This window comes from Lynx canadensis, chromosome D2 (assembly GCF_007474595.2).
Source record: "Lynx canadensis isolate LIC74 chromosome D2, mLynCan4.pri.v2, whole genome shotgun sequence".
In the NCBI taxonomy this organism is placed as follows: domain Eukaryota; kingdom Metazoa; phylum Chordata; class Mammalia; order Carnivora; family Felidae; genus Lynx; species Lynx canadensis.
In genome coordinates, this window is record NC_044313.2 from 63,038,473 (window position 1) to 63,057,145 (window position 18,673).

The 18,673-nt window shown below is 49.3% G+C and overlaps 2 protein-coding genes across 3 annotated transcripts; one reads left to right on the forward strand and one right to left on the reverse strand.

The window, feature by feature from the left end:
* Positions 1-3,014: 3,014 nt before the first annotated feature.
* EGR2 (early growth response 2) lies at positions 3,015-9,734 on the forward strand. Of its 2 annotated transcripts, none has more exons than XM_030335106.1 (3): positions 3,015-3,270; positions 5,826-5,934; positions 7,257-9,734. In XM_030335106.1, the coding sequence occupies exons 1-3, from the start codon at positions 3,172-3,174 to the stop codon at positions 8,507-8,509; spliced, it is 1,461 nt and encodes a 486-aa protein (XP_030190966.1). In that variant the 5' UTR covers positions 3,015-3,171; the 3' UTR covers positions 8,510-9,734. The 2 variants fall into 2 exon arrangements, with proteins under 2 accessions (XP_030190966.1, XP_030190967.1); XM_030335107.1 differs by lacking the exon at positions 3,015-3,270 and adding an exon at positions 5,295-5,725.
* A 2,529-nt stretch (positions 9,735-12,263) lies between these two features.
* ADO (2-aminoethanethiol dioxygenase) lies at positions 12,264-16,470 on the reverse strand. Its single transcript, XM_030334451.1, has one exon. The coding sequence runs from the start codon at positions 16,159-16,161 to the stop codon at positions 15,349-15,351; it is 813 nt and encodes a 270-aa protein (XP_030190311.1). The 5' UTR covers positions 16,162-16,470; the 3' UTR covers positions 12,264-15,348.
* Between the last annotated feature and the right edge of the window lie 2,203 nt (positions 16,471-18,673).

The following is an 18,673-nucleotide window of genomic DNA, read 5'->3' on the forward strand; positions in this document are numbered from 1 at the left end:
ACCAGACTGACGGACCATCACTTATTAACCTGGACCCTAGGTTGATATGTGCCTTGTTTTCAACAATTGTGATAAATGATGCATTCATTTACTTTTTATTTTTTGCCAGCAATGGTATCGTGATCAGTAGGTTTGACATGATGTGTTTCTACTAGAAGGGCTGCACTTCTCCAGTCTATTCATTTTAAGTGGAACAAAATTCACTTTGTCTGTCATTTCCTTATTGAGAAATAGAAAACGAAGGAATGTTATTTCATTAAGACTGTCACTAAAACATAATACTGATGTCAATAAGCACTTCTGTATATGTTCTCTCTTCTTGCTGAAATCTTGTTGGCATGTTCTCATTCCTTTGCAGAAGTTGAGTGGTAAAAAAAATCTCAAATGTTAAAATTATAATGCCATTGTCATTAGTCAGAAAAGATAATGGCAGAGAAAAAGGAGAGACCCTGAGAGGTTCAAGAGAGGCTTCCAAGGAGTCTGCTTGTATTGGCTGCCCTCAGTTCCACTGCACTAGGTATAGAAGGCGGCCTGGAGGTTTCCACCCACGCTGGACTTTCTTTATTCCGGAAATATGCTTTGCTCCTCCCACCTTGGGGCCTTTCCACACCTGCTCTTTCTCCTGGGAATGCTCTATCCATTGACCTTTCCTCAGTCATTGCTCATCCTTCAGACCTTGGTTCAGAGAAGCCTTCCTCAACCTTCCAGACTCGATTGGGTTCTTTGTCCTTTTCCTTCATTGGGGTCAAATATTGCCATTGTTTGCAATTGTATATTTGTGTGATTGACTGCAAGCAGGCCTGGTTTTAGGCACCACTGTATGCGCAAGATTTGGCATAGCACTTGATACACAGTAGATGTTCAAGAAGTTGACTCACCCTTTAGTATGAACTGAGCATCCCCTGCTTAAGCCAGTGCAGCCGCTGCTGGCCGCTGCTACAAAATAAAATCATAGGGGTCTTATTTCCTCCTCTCCAGGTTATTTGTGCCAACAGAACACAATTTCGGTTGCACACTGGACTGGTGTGAAGCAATGCTTCTGTCAGGCTTCACAACAGCTCTGATTGACATAATCTGGGCTTGGTTTATAAACTCTGAGATTACCAGATGCCCAGTGAGATGCTGAATGTAGAGAACCATTTATCAGTTTGCTCAGCACACAGGGGCACCTTTAAGAAAGGCGTGGCTGGATGGCAGAGTTGCCATTAGCCTGATTTTCATTGAGATGCACATGCCCTATGCCATTCGAGTTCGTATCCATAATGTCCTGTGTGTCCACAGTTCCGGGCAATTCTGACACTCTGTTTCCCACTCCAGAGCAGTATCAGAATGGAAGTGAATTAAAACGACATCACAATAGGAATAACCTCTACTGATGTTACACATGTTTCTTAATAAACCAAAATTCAAATCTTAACACATTATTTGTGATATGCCTTATGGCTGATTTTGATTCTCAGTCCACATCATGGGGAAAAAGCTGGAAGCCACATACAGAAGAGTCTCAGGGCTGGCCAGAAGCCTCAAGCTGTCACCCTTGCTCCCATCTAATCCCCCCCTCGCAGGGGCAAGTCTACTAAATGTTCCTCTCTTTCCTTTCTCTTTTACTTTTTGGGTTTGGAATTCAGGACAAAGCAAATCAGAAACTGGTATTAATAACCCTGACTCATCTTGGAGTGCCCCGTTTACTTGGGCATTTTGACAACTCTGTTTTCAAGAAAGGCATTTGTTTGTTCAGGGTTTTTTGTTTTTGTTTGTGTTTGGAAACTTAAGGATCAGTGCATTTGCAAGGGTTGCCTCTTTCAGTTTTTTGATCAGAATAAGTTCAAGTGACTAAAAGTGGAGACCATGGTACATCTCTGTATTCAACTGCCACATTCCCCCTTCCTTCCTCACTCTCCTCCCCAGCACAGTACAGAACTCTGTAAACACCTTCGGAGTTTTTATTGTCTCTACCTCCTTGTTTTCTCACTGACTCCCTCCAGGAAGGATACTGTGGGGTTGACTTCTCCTATTACAGGGCCTATTAGTATGCTGGCTTTGTGCCAACCCAGTTACTCCATCCATAACACAGTCTGGAGAGCCCAAGAACTCAAATTCTGCCTTCACCCCGGGGAGGGGTGTGTGTCCCTGACAGTCGTGCAGCCCTTGCTCATTGAAAGCCCTGACCTCAGCTTTCCTCTCCTCAGAAATGCCAAAGAAAAGAGACGAAGTTGGCGAAGGTGACCTGTTTCTGCTCTAGTGGGCGGAACCAGGCTTTCAATCCTCAAAGAGTTGTTCCCCTTCCGGAACGGGCTTTTCCTGAGAGAATGATGTAGCGACCAAGAGCACTGTACTTGGAGTCAGAAGATCCGGTTTCAAGTTTGGATTCCACCACTCATCACTTTAGGCAAGTCACGTTAGCTTTCTTATTACCTACCGCAGAGTGGCTGGCTTGAAGTGAATGTACCTAGACTTCGTTCCCTTATTACTCTTTTAAAAAGAAGAAAAAGAAGAAGGTGGTTACAGGAAGTATCTACTGACCGGTTTCCAGCAGCGGTTCAGGGACGGCCTCCCAGGACTGGCCCCAGGCACCCTCCCGGGAGCCCGCCCAGCCTCGCTGCGATTATTGGTTGCCCTGCCCCAGTCAACCCCAGGCCCACCGCGGCCCTGACACCCAGCTCGGAAGTGGGGTGTGAGTTGTTAGAAAGCTCCGAATAATTCCAGAGGGTCAGTCACTCCCACTTACTGTAAAGTGCTTGCCAGACGGGCCAGGCAAGCCCACCTCTCCTCGGTGGGGCCCCCTTCCCCAAAGTCAGCCTCCTCCTTCGGGAACGTAGCAGCCGAGGACCGCAAAGCTCCCCTACGCGCGGGCCGTCCCCAGCCTGAGTCCTGCCCTCCGCGCACAGCTCTGCCTGCACTCGGGCGTCCAGGAGCTCCCCCTCCGGGCGGCGCGAGGTGACCGCCGGCAGGGTTGGCAGCAGCGCCCGCTGCGGGGCGGCCCCGAAGACTAGCCCGCCCGCCCGCCCATGTGCGTGGAGAGGAGCGAAGCTCTAGCAGTCGCCGCGCCCGCGCCTGCTGCGTGTGGGTGCCTCACCTCGGAGGCCGGCGGGGGCCGTAACCCGAGTCCCGCTGCCAGGAACTATATTTGCATAATTTGGCTCCCCCCCCCTTTCGGATTCAAGGCTGGAGATGCGAGTCGGGCTCCCCTCCGAGGCGTCGTCTTGCCGGTGGTCAGCGCGGGGGCCGCGGGACCGGCCCGAGCGCAGGCGGAGCGGGCTGGCGCACGTGGTAAGAGCGCAGCTTTCTTTCTTTTTCTTTTTTACGAAATGGGACTTTGCACGTTTATGCCGAGGGTGGGGTATCTACAAGGGCGCCAACCTCGCCGCGATTTTCTTTCTTTTTCTTTTTCTTTTTATCTCCAATTGGAAAAGAGCGCACAGTGAGAGTAACAAACTTTCCCAAAATTTTACTGGGCGTTTGAAGTCCGGAAGGTGGCCGGCCGCCGGAGAAGATTTCACGGCGGGCAGGGGGAAACGTGACCCTTGGGTGGAGAAGCAGAGCTCGCTCCCAGTCGCCCCCGGACCCTGACGGCCGCGCGCGGGGCCGGGTGAGAGCGGGCCGGCTGCGGCGGCGGCCGCGGCAGGTGAGCGGCGGCGGGAGAGCCGCCTGCAGCGCCGCGCTTCCTCCACGGCGTGGCGTCGTGGCTCTCGCCCGCGCGGGCCCCCACGAGGCTGCGGCCGTCCCGGGCCGGGGGCGGGAAAGGGCCGGGCCGGGCCAGGCCCTAGAGGCTGCCCCCGCTCTCCATCCCAGGTCGTGGTGGCTTTGGGCGGTACAGAGAGCCAGGCAGGAGGCGGTGCGCCGGCTCGGGCACCTGGGACCAGCCTCCCGCGGAGCCCGGGCCAAGCCCGGAGCGCTCCGGCTATGGACCGGGAGGCAGGAGCGGTGCGTGCAGCGAGCCAGAACCCACCGCTGTCTGGACCTCTGAAAAGTTTTAAAAAATTGCTTTGAGAACTAACCAGAAAGGTTTCCATCGGGGTCAGTGTTTTTTGTTTGTTTTTTGTTTTTTTTGTTTTTACTCGAAAAGGGAAACGCGTGTGGGGTCATGGCGGCCTGAAATTGGCATTAGCGACGCTGTTTGCTGTCCCTCAGGACCTCGCTGAGCTCACCGAGGTGGCTCTTGGCGAGGCAAAGCAAGAAGATTCTTCCAAATGTGCGTGTTGTGGAGTAGGGCGCGGGTGAGGGCAGGGCGCACTTCCCGAGAGTGTAGGCTTTCGGGGGTCGGGGGCCGCGGTGGCGGCCATACGGCCGGAGAAGGTGAGGTGGGGTGTCTTGGCAGAGCATCCTGTCCGGCAAAGCCCAGCGCCCGCTCGGCGGGGCGGGCGCCCCGGCGCGCTGTCAACAGGGAGGTGTGTAGCGTAAGGTGTGCGAGTGGGTGTGTGAAGAAGGCAGCGGGGGCGGGAGTGTGTGTAGCGGAAGTGGAGCGTGTGTGAGTGTAGCAGTGTGTGTGTGTGTGTGTGTGTGTGCGTGCGTGGCGGGGCAGGGTGAGTGTCCAAGCCTCCATCTGGACGCCCCCACACAGCCGACCGCCCAGACGCGCCGGGAAGGGCGCCCGCTCCGCGCAGCAGCTGAAGGGGGGTGGGGAGCGCGCGGGCAGAGGAAGGGGGGTGTCTCCGGCTGAGGATTTCTCTCGAAGCTCGCCGCAGTTATTCTGTTCTTCCTAGGGTCTACCCCCACCAGCCCCCAAGGTGCCCGAAATACTTAAACAAACAAACAACCCCAAACCTGTTCCGTTTTCGCTCCTGTATAAATAGAACAGACTTTCCAAAAAAGCAATACCGCATTCACTCTTATCACCAGCCACTTCTTTCCACCAAGTAATTCAGAAAAAAGCAGTCAGCTTCCGTGAATGCATGCAGCTTTTTTTTTTTTCTTCGCTGCCTCCTTTTGCTTGCGGTTTTGAGTTGCCAAGAAAGTGAGTAGGGGTTTGACTGTAGTGTCTCGGCTCCGCTCGGTTTCTTTCCGAAGTTTAATTTTCCGGAATGGCTCCCAAACAAGGGCTGGGGAGGCGGAGCCGCCGGCACCGGATCTTCGCCTTTTTTGGAAAGCCTCGGAGAACCGGAATTCCTCCCCGCTCCGGGAGGCAGCGCCGCAGCTAGGACCCGCACGCTCTTCCCCCGTGGCCTGAGCCGGACTCGCGGGGCGCCGGCTCCCCGCTAGGCTCGGCGCCCTGGACCGGACTGCGGCTCGGCCTGCGCGTCCTAGACCCCCGCGATTCCCCGCGGTCTGAGAGCCGGGAGTCGCGAGCCCGGCGGAGTCCGCGCTGCCGAGACCGTATGCAAATCGGCCATGTGACGGCAAGAAGCCGCCTGGCCCAGCCCTGTTCCTCAGTCCATATATGGGCAGCGACGTCACGGGCATTGAGAACCTGCCCATAAATACTTACAGCAACACTTTCCGTCTAACCGAGAGAGCAGCAATTGATTAATAGCTCGGCGAGGGGACACACTGACTGTTATAATAACACTACACCAGCAACTCCTGGCTTCCCAGCCGGAACACAGGAGAAGAGTCAGTGGCAAATAGTCATTTTTCTTCTTAGAAAAACAGCAACTTGTTTTGCTAGTTTTATTTCTGTTGGATTTTTTTTTGTGTGTGTGGTTGCTTTTAAGTGTGGAGGGCAAAAGGAGGTACCAACTTAGACTCAGTCCAATCCCTCTCCAAAACGGCTTCTCTGACACTCCAGGTAGAGAGGGAGTTGGGTCTCCAGGTTGTGCGAGGAGCAAATGATGACCGCCAAGGCCGTAGACAAAATCCCAGTAACTCTCAGTGGTTTTGTGCACCAGCTGTCTGACAACATCTACCCGGTGGAGGACCTCGCCGCCACGTCGGTGACCATCTTCCCCAATGCCGAACTGGGAGGCCCCTTTGATCAGATGAACGGAGTGGCCGGAGGTAAGCCCCATGTCCCCTTCGCGGGCTGGGACCCAAGCGGCTCGAAAGTGGTGGGTGGGGTACGGTGCGTGTGCAGGACTTGGAGGAGAGGGTTGGGTGCGAGGTGGATGGTGTTGACTGAACGCGATGCAGGAGGAGCCCGCGGGAGCAAGGACCAGATCGCTGGAGCTGGGCGCGCGGGCAGATGCACCAGGTCGTCAGCGGGCGGGCGGGCGTGCGCCGCGGCGCGCCCAGCCCCCTGCGGGCGCAGGGATAAGAGTAGAAGAGGTGCCCCGCCAGGCTTGTGCTGGCCCTTGGGCCGGCGGAACCTCGGCCTTTCCTCTCCCGGGGCAGGGACAAAGTGACGGGAAAGTTCGGGGCTCCGGAGGAGAGCTGGAGAGCCGAGCGGCGGCGAAGCGCCAGAGGAAAGCGTCCGCCGCTCCCTCCCGGGCAGAGCCGACCCGGGGAAAATCTCCGAGCGCGTTCCGGGTGCGGCCAGAAGGAGCGCCCCCACCTGCGCGCCGCCCGCCAAGTTGAGGGGGTTGGCGAGGCGGGAAGGAGGAGGAGGAGGTGGAGGGCGGGCAACGGCGGGAAGCAGCCCCCCGGTGGCGAAGGAGGCCCGCGGGGGCACCGGAGCCGCTGGTTTCCTTGGCGATGCAGTGGAAAGTGGTCTCCCGCGGCCCCCGCTCCTTCCTCGAAGCTCCGCCACCGGCCTCGGGCTAGGGCGTGCGGGTGTTGGGCATGGCCGGGAAGGTTGGAAGGGAAAGGAAACCTATAGATTCCTTCCACTGCAGAGCCCCATACCCTCCAGCAGCCGTCAGCTGTAGCGCAGCGGGAGAGGGAGGGACGGAAGCGCCGGGGATGGGGAGCATCCAGGAAATCTCTGATCTCTTTCTCAGGCTCCCCTCTCGGGCGGCACTGGCTGGGATCAGTCTTCTGGTTAGGGTCTGCCCTGGAGCCCCAGCCGTGGGACCCCCAGGCAAAGGAGAGGCAGAGAAGTTCCAGGCAGATGGGGAATTTTTAATATTGTTGTTGCTATTATTGGGTGTTTTTATTGGGGAGGAGAGCCACAGATGGTTGTGTGTGGGGGTTGGGAGTAGTTCATCCTGCTTTTCTGGAGGTAGTTTGAGTCCCAGACTGTCATTGGCTGCCACAGTGGGATCCTGGGCTACCCTCTTCTTACTGTCCCCTAGGCTTCAATTTTTCCACCTGTTGGGCTCTGCCCCAGCTCTACTATGCTAGAATCCTGGGCTTTGGGAATGGACCTGTGTGAGAGTGGGTGAGAAGGGATTCTTGGCTGCATTCTCATTGCTCCACCTCCATTCTTTCTTTTCCCTCCCCAGATGGCATGATCAACATTGACATGACTGGAGAGAAGAGGTCCTTGGATCTCCCATATCCCAGCAGCTTTGCTCCTGTCTCTGCACCTAGAAACCAGACCTTCACGTACATGGGCAAGTTCTCCATTGACCCCCAGTACCCTGGTGCCAGCTGCTACCCAGAAGGCATCATCAATATTGTGAGTGCAGGCATCCTGCAAGGGGTTACCTCCCCAGCTTCGACCACAGCCTCATCCAGCGCCACCTCTGCCTCCCCCAACCCACTGGCCACAGGACCCCTGGGTGTGTGCACCATGTCTCAGACCCAGCCTGACCTGGACCATCTCTACTCTCCACCGCCACCACCTCCTCCTTATTCTGGCTGCGCAGGAGACCTCTACCAGGACCCCTCGGCATTCCTGTCAGCAGCCACCACCTCCACATCCTCCTCCCTGGCCTACCCACCGCCTCCTTCCTACCCCTCCCCTAAGCCAGCCACGGACCCGGGTCTCTTTCCCATGATCCCGGACTATCCTGGATTCTTCCCATCACAGTGCCAGAGAGACCTACATGGTACAGCTGGCCCAGACCGCAAACCCTTTCCCTGCCCCCTGGACTCCTTGCGAGTCCCTCCTCCACTCACTCCGCTCTCCACCATTCGCAACTTTACCCTGGCGGGTCCCAGTGCTGGGGCCGCGGGGCCAGGGGCCAGTGGAGGCAGTGAGGGACCCCGGCTGCCTGGCAGCAGCTCGGCAGCAGCCGCTGCCGCTGCCTATAACCCGCACCACCTGCCGCTGCGGCCCATTCTGAGGCCTCGCAAGTACCCCAACAGGCCTAGCAAGACCCCAGTGCATGAGAGGCCCTACCCGTGCCCAGCAGAAGGCTGTGACCGGCGCTTCTCCCGCTCTGATGAGCTGACCAGACACATCCGCATCCACACGGGACACAAACCCTTCCAGTGTCGGATTTGCATGCGCAACTTCAGCCGCAGTGACCATCTCACTACCCACATCCGCACCCACACTGGCGAGAAGCCCTTTGCCTGTGACTACTGCGGCCGCAAGTTCGCCCGGAGTGACGAGAGGAAGCGCCACACCAAGATCCACCTGAGACAGAAGGAGCGCAAAAGCAGTGCGCCTTCCTCATCCGTGCCAGCTGCCTCCGCAGCCTCTTGCACTGGAGGCACGCAGGCTGGGGGGGCCCTGTGCAGCAGCAACAGTGGCACTATCGGCGGCGGGTCCCTTGCCCCTTGCTCCTCTCGGACCCGGACACCTTGAATGAGACTCAGGCTGACACACCAGCTCCTTGAGGCCCCAGAGGCCCTTCGTCCACTGGTCCACTTCAACTGCACAACAAACACTACCACCCTTTCCTGCCCCCCTCTCCCTTCCTGGGCGAAGGGCCTTGGTGGAGCCCAGCACTGCCCCCTTTTCACTTAGAAACAGGTCCTTCCTAAAACTTAGCCCACTTTAGTGTCTCTTAGGTGGGTTGACTATCACCCTAAGATAATGGGGAGGTGCAGAAGGGTGTTGGGTGGGGTCCCTGGCCTAGAGGGCTGAGGCCTGACCCTGCTTTAAAGGGTTGTTTGACTAGGTTTTGCTTCCCTTCTCTCATATCTTGTCCCATTACAGGTTTTGACTCTGGATGTCAGAGTTGATTTGAGACTTTTTCTACAATAGTAGGTTGGGAGATGCTGATCCCTTCAGGTGGGGGCAGCAAAAAGAAGCAAAGCTGATGTGCACTTTATGGCTTGGGACTGATCTGGGGATGCTGTACAGTGAATGAAGCATGGCCTTTATGCTGCATTCTGTGGCCCTAGAACAGTGAATCAAAGCTTATCTAGTCGTTCCAACCCTTTAAGCAATATGTATTATAAACTCAGAGAACGGAAGTGCAATGTGATGGGAGGGACATAGCAATATCTGCTCCTTTTTGAGTTGTTTGAGAAGTGTAAAGACTATTTTTTCAGTGTATATCCACTCAGATTTTGTGTATTTTTGATGTGCACTGTTCTCCAAGTTCTGAACCTTCGGGAAAAAAAGCATTTATGATCTCCTGAAATGAGTCAGAGATTAACTTATTTAAAGGGGATGTACATATATTCTCTGAAACTAGGATGCATGCAGTTGTGTTGGAAGTGTCCTTGGTGCCTTGTGTGATGTAGACAATGTTAAAGGGTCTGCATGTAAATGGGTTGCCTTACTATGGAAAAAAAAATCACTCCCTGGGTTTAGTATGGCTGTATATTTCTGCCTATTAATATTTGGATTTTTTTTTTTAGAAAGTATATTTTTGTATGCTCTGTTTTGTGACTTAAAAGTGTTACCTTTGTAGTTGAATTGCAGATAAGAATGTAAATAATATTACTGGAGCTGACTTGTTTGGTTATTAGCTCTTAATAGTTGTGGAAATAGAAATGATTTATTCTAACGCAAAACCACTAACCGAAATTCAGATAATGGATGGTTTATGACTATAGTGTAAATAAATACTTTTCAACAATATTTTTGCTGCAGAAATCGTTGATGAAAGATTTACTTGGTGGGAGTTCAAAAGTTATCCAGTGCTTTGACCAAGCTAGGATCTCCCAGGTTTTCTTTGCTGGCCTTTCAACACCAGCCCTCTCACCCCCCAAGCAATCTCCATTCATAATCAAATGCTAGCGTTCCGGGGATTTCCCCCATGCATTAGTGTAAAAGTGGGGAGGCGTTGTTTTGACTCATTGTTCCGTCCTCTCTAACAGCCTATAGCTTCTCTCGACTCCTGAGTGGGCTCCGGAAAATAAATACTTACAAACAAGTGCCCACTCAGAGACTACACATTTGTGGCTGCTTTCAGAACTCTGACCAAGGCCAGGAACTCAGACGAGATGTGGCTTTGTGGAAAGTGTGGTGGCGTGGTCAAGCTGGAAATGACTTTTAGGTTCCAGGATTAGTCTCATGACCACAGAAAACTTTTTGAAAAATGCTATCGCCTCTTCAGATCAAAAATGCACTCAGACACTGCTGAAAACAGCATTCATGGTTTGCCAAAGGAATTACCCCAGGACTCATTTCTCTCTAGTCTTCTCTCCCTGGTTGCCCCTATTTGGAAGGATCACTAACCTGCCATATGTTTGGTGGGCCTAGAGACTATCAAAATACCCAGCTCATTAGATAAAATAGTTGCACACCAGCTTAATAAAATCTCAAAGAAAGACATTCTGAATCAAATAGGCAAATACGGTTCTCCATTTTACTTGATAATAGTTTGCAAAAGAATACTCTATAGGGTTCATTTTACTGTGAGCCTTTTGTAGCAATTTTAAAATATAAATTTCACAAAGAAAGAGTTATCTACCTGTCATACAAAGCAAATGGGTTGGGCCTCTGTGAAGAATTGGGCCTCAATATCATTGAAGTTCACCCATTGCTTCTGGATCCTCACGTAAGTATAACATGTTGGAGCAGAAACTGTTCAGCTGTATCATCTGAAAACTGTCATCTGTCCTTTGCTACTGTCAGCCTCCTTCATATGTGGTCGGTAATTGGCCTGTATTTTAGAACAGCAGGCAGCAAGTAACTACTCCTCAAACTTTTTGCTCTTCAGAGGGCTGGAATTTTTAGATCTAACTTGTGGAGGTAATTAATCCTTTTATTTCCTCTCTTTCTGTATTTCAAAGATGCAGAATACCTCTTTCAGTAACTACTAAATAGAAATTTTCTAAACCCCAGTGCCAGATTGTTCTAGTGACTGATGTTATTCCATTAGATTCATATTTCGTAGTTTGTCAGCTTATCATCCTTGCTTGGCTAATTTTGTTAAAACATGTATACAACAATGCCACATTTTGGTAATTGTGTTTTAATGAATACTCTCCTCCTAGCAAAATTTTATAATATTAAAATACAGTAATTTGTCCTGCCAACTTAAATTTCAGAACACCTTCAATCAAGATAATATAAACAATTGTTCACAAAGCGGGACTAAAATAGCTTTTTAAGAAGTCCTTTTTAAAAGAGTAAGTTAATGTTAATTAAATTTATTTTGATGACAGTCAAATTGGTTACATAATCACTTTCACCTTGAGGTGGGCTTGGTGAAGAGACAACATACCATGAGGAACATATCTTGGTGTTTTTTCAGAGACAGCTTGGTGGCTTTTACTTCTTGATTTTAACATGTTAGGTCAATCTTTCACCAGATTTCACCCTCAGCTTGCAACATTCAGGGTACTTTCATCCAGGTGTTTCATTTTTTACTTTGCTCAAGAAATAAAGTATATAAAGCTAAGTCTGATCCTTCTTATATTCAGTATGCCTTATTGAACAGTATTTCTGATAGTAAACCTGTTTAAAAATAAACTTCTGGAGAATAAGTAGGTCTATTAAACTAAACAAGGTTTTCAGTTATTCATAAATGAGTGTATTTAAGTATCAATTGCTAATGAAATTAAGCCAAATTGTTTGGTATATATTGAAAATGGCTGTAGTGATATTTTAACTGTCCCTGATATATGTGTGTGTGTGTGTGTGTGTGTGTGTGTGTGTATAGAATGGTCAGCATCATCAAGTACCTAAAATGCTGATAGTCCAAACTATAATTAAACAAACTTTACAGAAAAAGACAAATATTTAAGTCCAAACATTCTTTCCTTCATGGATAAAAGTATTTTTCTTTTCTTGCACTAGTTTATTTTCTTTAGGTTAAACATAAAGGGGAACTATTTTCTGTTGTAGCAAAATAACATGATTCCACATTAATTTCAGATGTGTTTTCAATCAGATTGTTTCAAAAAGCTCACAAAGAAATGGACTTATGTAAGTTTCTACTACTTGGACTTTGGAATCTGCAGAAAGCCACCAGTTTTCAGTACAACATAATCTTATAGAATGAATGTTTAATAGTAATTGGACATCATAGTATTTTTCATTTTGCAATAATCAAATAAGATTTACCTCTTTAACAATTTCAAACATGCTTTTATTTTCCATAAGTACACTGATTTTAATTTCTGGATCTGAAGATTCAGTATGTAGGGGGCTTAACAAAGGATTGCCTTGACAGTAGATGCTTCATTACACTGAAATAATCAGTGGTTGGTTTCTGTTTGTAACCTGGCTCTCAGAATTCAGATGAAGAGGGTTACAGGAGTGGCACTACCCTCAGGTTAGAGTTGAATAGTAACGGGCTGAACCCTGAATTACAGACATATTGCTTCTACGTTGAGTAGAGCTAGCGCACAAGATACAAAGTCATTTGGAATCAGTAACAGTCTACCTGAGATGCCAAGGCAGAGGCATCTACAAGGGGACAATGAAAAAGGAGGAATAAAAGGTGTGGACTCTGGAAGAATTTAACAGCTATTAGCCTTGAAAGTTCAGAGAACCCACTCCTGTTGACAACTAGTACTTTAAAAATGGGCCCATGATTTTCATTAACAAACAGCAGTTAGTGTAACCTCAATCCACGTGAATCAGGCTTAGTAAAAAAAATCAATTCTCAGAGTAGTAGGTAGGTACACAATACACACCATTAATAAAACTGGCTTTTGATATATCAGGGAATTAAAACGCTTTGGAAGTATTGAGACAGACTTCTCACTCGGGAGAGGCAATTATTGCGTTTGTTATTCAACAGGAAAGTGATCAGTATCATTGTGCTCATCAGTCTGTGTAGGGGAAGACGACTTTTCTCCTCAGTCGTTACTAAAATAGTCTATATCGCAGTAATATACGGAAACGCAATAGCAGCACATGAAGTCAGTCATGACGAACAGTTTAAGCGCAGAGGTGTCAGGTTTTGCTGCACGACATTTTGTCTTTGTAGTAAGAATATTCTTCTTAGTGGCTAAAACAAGTTCTGTTTTCACCATTAATTTACTCAATATATTAGTGAACCACAAGTTTCACTGTCCTTACTGAACTAAATTAGAGAGATACCATATTGCTATTTTGGCCTGCAACAATTTCAGTTCTTTTGAAAAGCACCTTAGTTTTTTTTTTCATTCAGCTTGTTTGCACTTGAGAACTTTAAAACTTTTCACAATAAAGTTTGGAAAAACAATTCCTTCTTGCTTACTGTTCTATTGCTAGAATGTTTTTGTAGTTTTAATGCATTCTAGGGTGTATTATAGCATATACATCACTGTCAATAATTTTATAAATTCATCAACTTTTTGCTGTAATTCAGAACGGGTAGGCATGTGATTGATAACCACATTCATTACTGTGCTATTAAAAAACCCATTTTGTGAACATTTTTCTAAGAAAATCATTTGTATATCTAGGATTTAGTTTTAAATTGAATGGCATTATGAACTGCTTCAAACTGCCCCAAGGCATATTAAACTACAGCATCATGTGAAGCCACCATAAAACGTTAGCAACCTTGGAGGAAAGGCTTGGCATTATGCCTGTTTCAGGTTTTACAAGGGTGGCATTTCACATGGAATAAGCGTCTTTTTTGTTTAAAAAAAAAATCAAGAATTTGCTTTCTTTTTAAAAAATTGGGAACAAATATTCCTTCACTCTGGGCCACAGTAACCCAGTATGCATAAAGAGGCAAAGGCACATACTGTCTCTCCAGTGTCAACACTTTCCACCAATAGCAAGTCTCCCTTTATTACATACAGACCTTAGAACTCGAATGCCATTTGGGCAAGTCAATCAAGAGGGCTTAGACAACAGCTGGGCAGATTTTAATGTGTTTATTTCTACAGTTTGTTTTTATTAAAAGTGTTGTGAAAAAGGAATCCTATAAATAGTAAAAAGAGGGAAACAATAGTGCTCCATAGCCTGAAGCAAATGGTGTAAATACATTTGTAAACAAGGTAAAGTTGCTGAGCTTACCCAAAGGACAAAAATAAAACTAGTTACAGATAGCACAACTGTTTAAGAGGTTGGTTAGTGTTTTGTCCCTCGTTCTGGTGCCCTAAAATGGCCAGCAGTATAGGTAATTCTCTATTCTGTAGCCTTGATCATGTGTGCCTTCTCTCTTCCTATAGAAACCACACCAGATGAGGCAAGCTCTGGCTCACTACTGTTGGGAGAACACTGCCATCAAAACAACACAGCTGGAACCAGCAGCCTTCTGGAACATTAGAGCTCCTGAGAATTTGAAACAGTCATCAACATTTTTCTCTATTTTTGCAGGAAAATACTGGAAGTAAACAGGGGCATGGAATTCAACAACTGGCTAGAAGTGTTTTACATTCAGTTGTTTGGAAGCATGGCGATTCAGCTCCTTTGAATCTTCTGGTTAGAAAACCCAGAATTAACCTATCACCTCTTAAAGCTCACGAAGACCCTCCCCCCAAAATGAAAAAAGTCATTTGAAGGTAATATAGTTTTTGCATTAAAGGTGAATCTGCAACAAGAAATCTGCTTAACTCCCAGATCTGGAGACTCAAGGGGACAATAAGCTCTAAGTGATCATCTGTCACTGAGATATGCAGGCGCTGGATTTCTTGGTAGATGCTGCCAGAGTAAACCAGATGTGGCTACCGGGCAAGAGGAGGAAAGAAAACAAATCTTGTCCTCTACATGCATAGTTATGCTTTGGGGGTGATACTCCAACTCTGGAAAAGTGATCTAATTTTCACTTTACATAGTAGCTCATCTTGTTAAACCTAGTTTCTACCAGTGACTTGAACTAAAAACAATTCAAACCACTGGGTCATGCAATCAATAAATTAGAATTATAACAGTAAGGAGTAAAAGGGACATAGGTGGAAAACAAATCCTATTTACCCGGGGTAGGGGGTGTGGGGGCTTTTAGTGTATTTTGTATAGTATAAAGAACAGAGAAAAGACTATTTTCATTATGGCTTTAGGATGGAAGCGCTTCAGATAGTCCCCTGCCCCCCTTTCCCCCAAATCAAAACCCCAATGGCAGTGACAGAGCCAGGAAACAACCTAGTCTACTAGCCTTCCCCGCCCCTTAACCCGACCCCGCGGCTGCACTCCAGTCGCCAGTGCTTCCCACGGCTCCGGAGAAAGCAGCTACAGCCCATTCCAGTAGATCCAAAGCCCAGGCCTGCGGGTAGGGAGAGAGCCCTTATGGTGGGACGCGGGTAGCCAGGCCCAGATGTGAACAGGGCACGTCTTCGCCCCACGGCGACCGGGCGCTGGCGGCTTCAAGGGAAGACCTTGGGACCTGGATAGGGCTCCCCCTCGCACCAGAAGTCATCGGCTTGAGGGGTCTCCAGGAGCCACACCTCTCTGGGCAGGTCGCAGGCCGAGCCGGAGAGCTCCTTGTCCCTGACAGGCTCCAGCACCCGGTAATAGTGGCAGTCCCGGCCATCGTCCGGGTCATAGGGCGGGGCCAGAATGTCCAGGAAGGCGGCGGGCCCGTCCACAGCGTCGATCTGGTGCAGGTTGTCCTGGTGTGGGGTGAGGACGCAGGGGCCGCTGGCCTCGGTGTACTCGGCCCTCGAGCGCAGCACGCCCAGCCGCACGGCGTCCCGCTCCCGGGCTTTCAGCGGCGGCTCGAACTGCTGCTCTGGCGGCGGGGCCCGTGGCCGCTGCCCGCCGCCCGCCTCCAGCTTGTCCATGCAGCTGATGCGCACGGTGCCGTAGAGCACTTTGAGCATGCCGTGCATGCCCGGGTGGTCATGAAGCGGAATGGACGTGCCGCTCTTGAGCAGGAACACGCCGAGGCTGAAGCCGTCGGTTTCGTAAATGTGCATATAGGTGACCGGTGGTAGGTTGGGCGGCAACGGCTGCACCGTGGCCTTGCGCGGGGCGATGTTCAGGTCCTCCGCGCGGACTTGGGTCAGCAGATTCTTCAGCTTGCTCAGGTTCTCCGGGAAGCCCTGAGGCATAGGGGCCTCGGAGCCCGGCGCCGCGCCGTGGTCGGAAGCGCTGCGGCAGCCCCCGCTGCCCCGGAAGGTGAGACACGCCTGGCGGGCGATCCGTTGGATCAGGGAGGCCATGTTGTCTCGGGGCATGCTCGGCTGATCCTCTGCGTGTCGAGGCTGGCCCCCGCCGCCCCCTGCTTTCCTCCGCCCCTTGCGGTCTCCGGTGGCCGCCACGGCTGCCAGCAGCCCGGGGCGAAGCGAGAGGCCCCGCAACTACCGGTCTTACGGGCGCGCGGCACCGCTGCCGCCAACCTCAGCAGCCTAGCGCCCGCAACGGCCCGGCGCACCCGCCCCGCGCCTCCGGCGAGCGCGCACGCGCACGACCCACGCGCCGCACTCACGCCAGAGGAGCAGGTACCGGCCGCGCGGACGGTGTAAGGCTTTGCGTTACGCCCGACGTTCCATTCAAGCAGCCCACACCTACGACGGTGGCCGGGCGCGCTGGCCGCCTTACAGAGCATGCTGGGACTTGTAGTCCGATATTACGGATGAGCTCTGACAGAGTTTCCTTTGCCAGCTGGAAAAGGAAGGATTGGATTTGTTTCTTATAAAGAGCCTTTCTTTAGCTGTTTCAAGGTATTTGCTTGTTTGAGAAGGTGAATTGGGACGCAAGAGAAGTAGCCAGTTAACTACAAATCCCGGCATCCTCAGCAGGCCGGAGTGGCGCACTTCCGGCAGCTGGCCTGAGGCGTGGTGGAGGCTCTTGGCCATCGCTAGGAACGGGGCAAGAGGGTCGTTAACCTTTCTGGCGCCGGTCGGCCTGTTCAGCCAGCCAGGGTCGCTCTTCTCTGGCGCCTACCTTTGGGAAGGAGGCTGTTGAGTTAACTTCATGTCTTCCTGGCCACCTAGGCAGCACAGTCTACCCACGGGGATTACGGGACAGCACTTTCGTAATTTTCCAAGTTTCTTGGGAGATGAGAGGGTCGAGGCCGTCCCTAGCGATCAGGATTCCTCTGCACAGCCGTCCCCAGCTGTTGTTTGCATCAGGGTGTGATGACGCTGCTCTTCCGGTTAAAGAGCCGGATAGTTTTGCTGGGATTCGAGAGGCCATTTGCTGTGGCCAAGGATTGTGTATACTAAAGGTTATTAAACCATGGTTTGCCTGAAAAGCACCTGGTTGTAAGGGGGAGGTAGGGAGGAGCTTAAAAAAAATACAAATTACTGGTTGTCGTGTAGAAACTGATTCACTATATGATTCTGGGGCATCTTATGAGAAACAATGGTGTGCAAGAACGAGGCACGCTCTCGATCATCACCTTACCCTGAGTTTAAAATCCTTTTGGGCTTCCAAAGCTAAACATGAGTTTTTTGCTCATTTTGTAATTATAGTGGTTCCATAAATCCTCTCCAGCTAAAAAAGACATGCTTTTTTAGTGGGCTGTGTAACCTATCTAATGAACACTTGATATATGCGAGGCAATATACTATTTAATCCTCATAGCAACTCTTAAAAGATGGGCTCTGTTATTAATCCCAGTTTGCAGATGAGCGAATAAGTTGCTCAAGGATAGTAATCAGCAGGGCCTAATCAGTAGTGAAGAAAAAAGTACAGTTTTACAAAAAAAAAAACAAAAAAAACAAAAAAAAACAAACGTTTGAGTTGGTATTAAAAGCACTAAATGTGGAGTTAGGAAATTGTTTTTTCCAACCTGTTGTGCTAATAACAAGTTGTATGTTTTAGGCGGATCGTACCCTTTCGGTCCTCAATTTATTTACTTGTAAAATGTTGGGGTTAGGAGAACAGTCCTTCTGAACACTAGTTACTCATCAGAAGCCCCTGGGAGCTTTATAAAAATAAAAATTTGGAGGTCATACCCCAGAGATTGTGATACAGAAGAACTCGTGTGAAGCCTAGATTTTTTTTTTTTAAAGATGCTATGCAAGTGATTCTTAATTTTCAGCCCAGTTTGAGAATCACTGCTAGATCTGTAAATTCTGAAGCAGTTCTTAATATTTGGTGATTTTGATTAAGACAGTGATTATTTGCTTTGGAAAGGACTCCTAATATTTGCTTTCAGATTGCCATGCCATTGTTAAGGTATTTAAATTGTACTGTCAAAGTTCATCATGTAATGAAATCCCATGCAGTCTTTTTCTAAATTTTCTTTTAATATTTATTTTTGAGAGACAGACAGCGCGAGTGGGGGAGGGGCAGAGAGCGAGGGAGACACAGAATCAGAAGCAGGCTCCAGGCTCTGAGCTGTCAGCACAGAGCTCCAGCAGGACTCAAACCCACAGACTGTGAGATCATGACCTGAGCTGAAGTCGGATGCTTAACTGACTAAGCCACCCAGTCTTTTTCTAAAGTGAGGAATATTTAATTTAAGAGAAAGAATCCCTGTCTTTATTTACAAATCTGGATTTTTATTTACTGGTTTTGCTTTTATTAAGATATAATTAGTGGGAGATATAGATAGACTCGATAGAACTCAGACTTTAGTAACATATAGATGTATTTGATTTTCAAATCTATCACTTCTTTGATAGTTACCTATACTTATTTAACTGAAACTCATCTATAAAATGGGATAATAAGAGACATGTGTAGAAATGTCATAATAGCATATGGAACATAGTAGCTATCCTATAATAGTAGCTATTA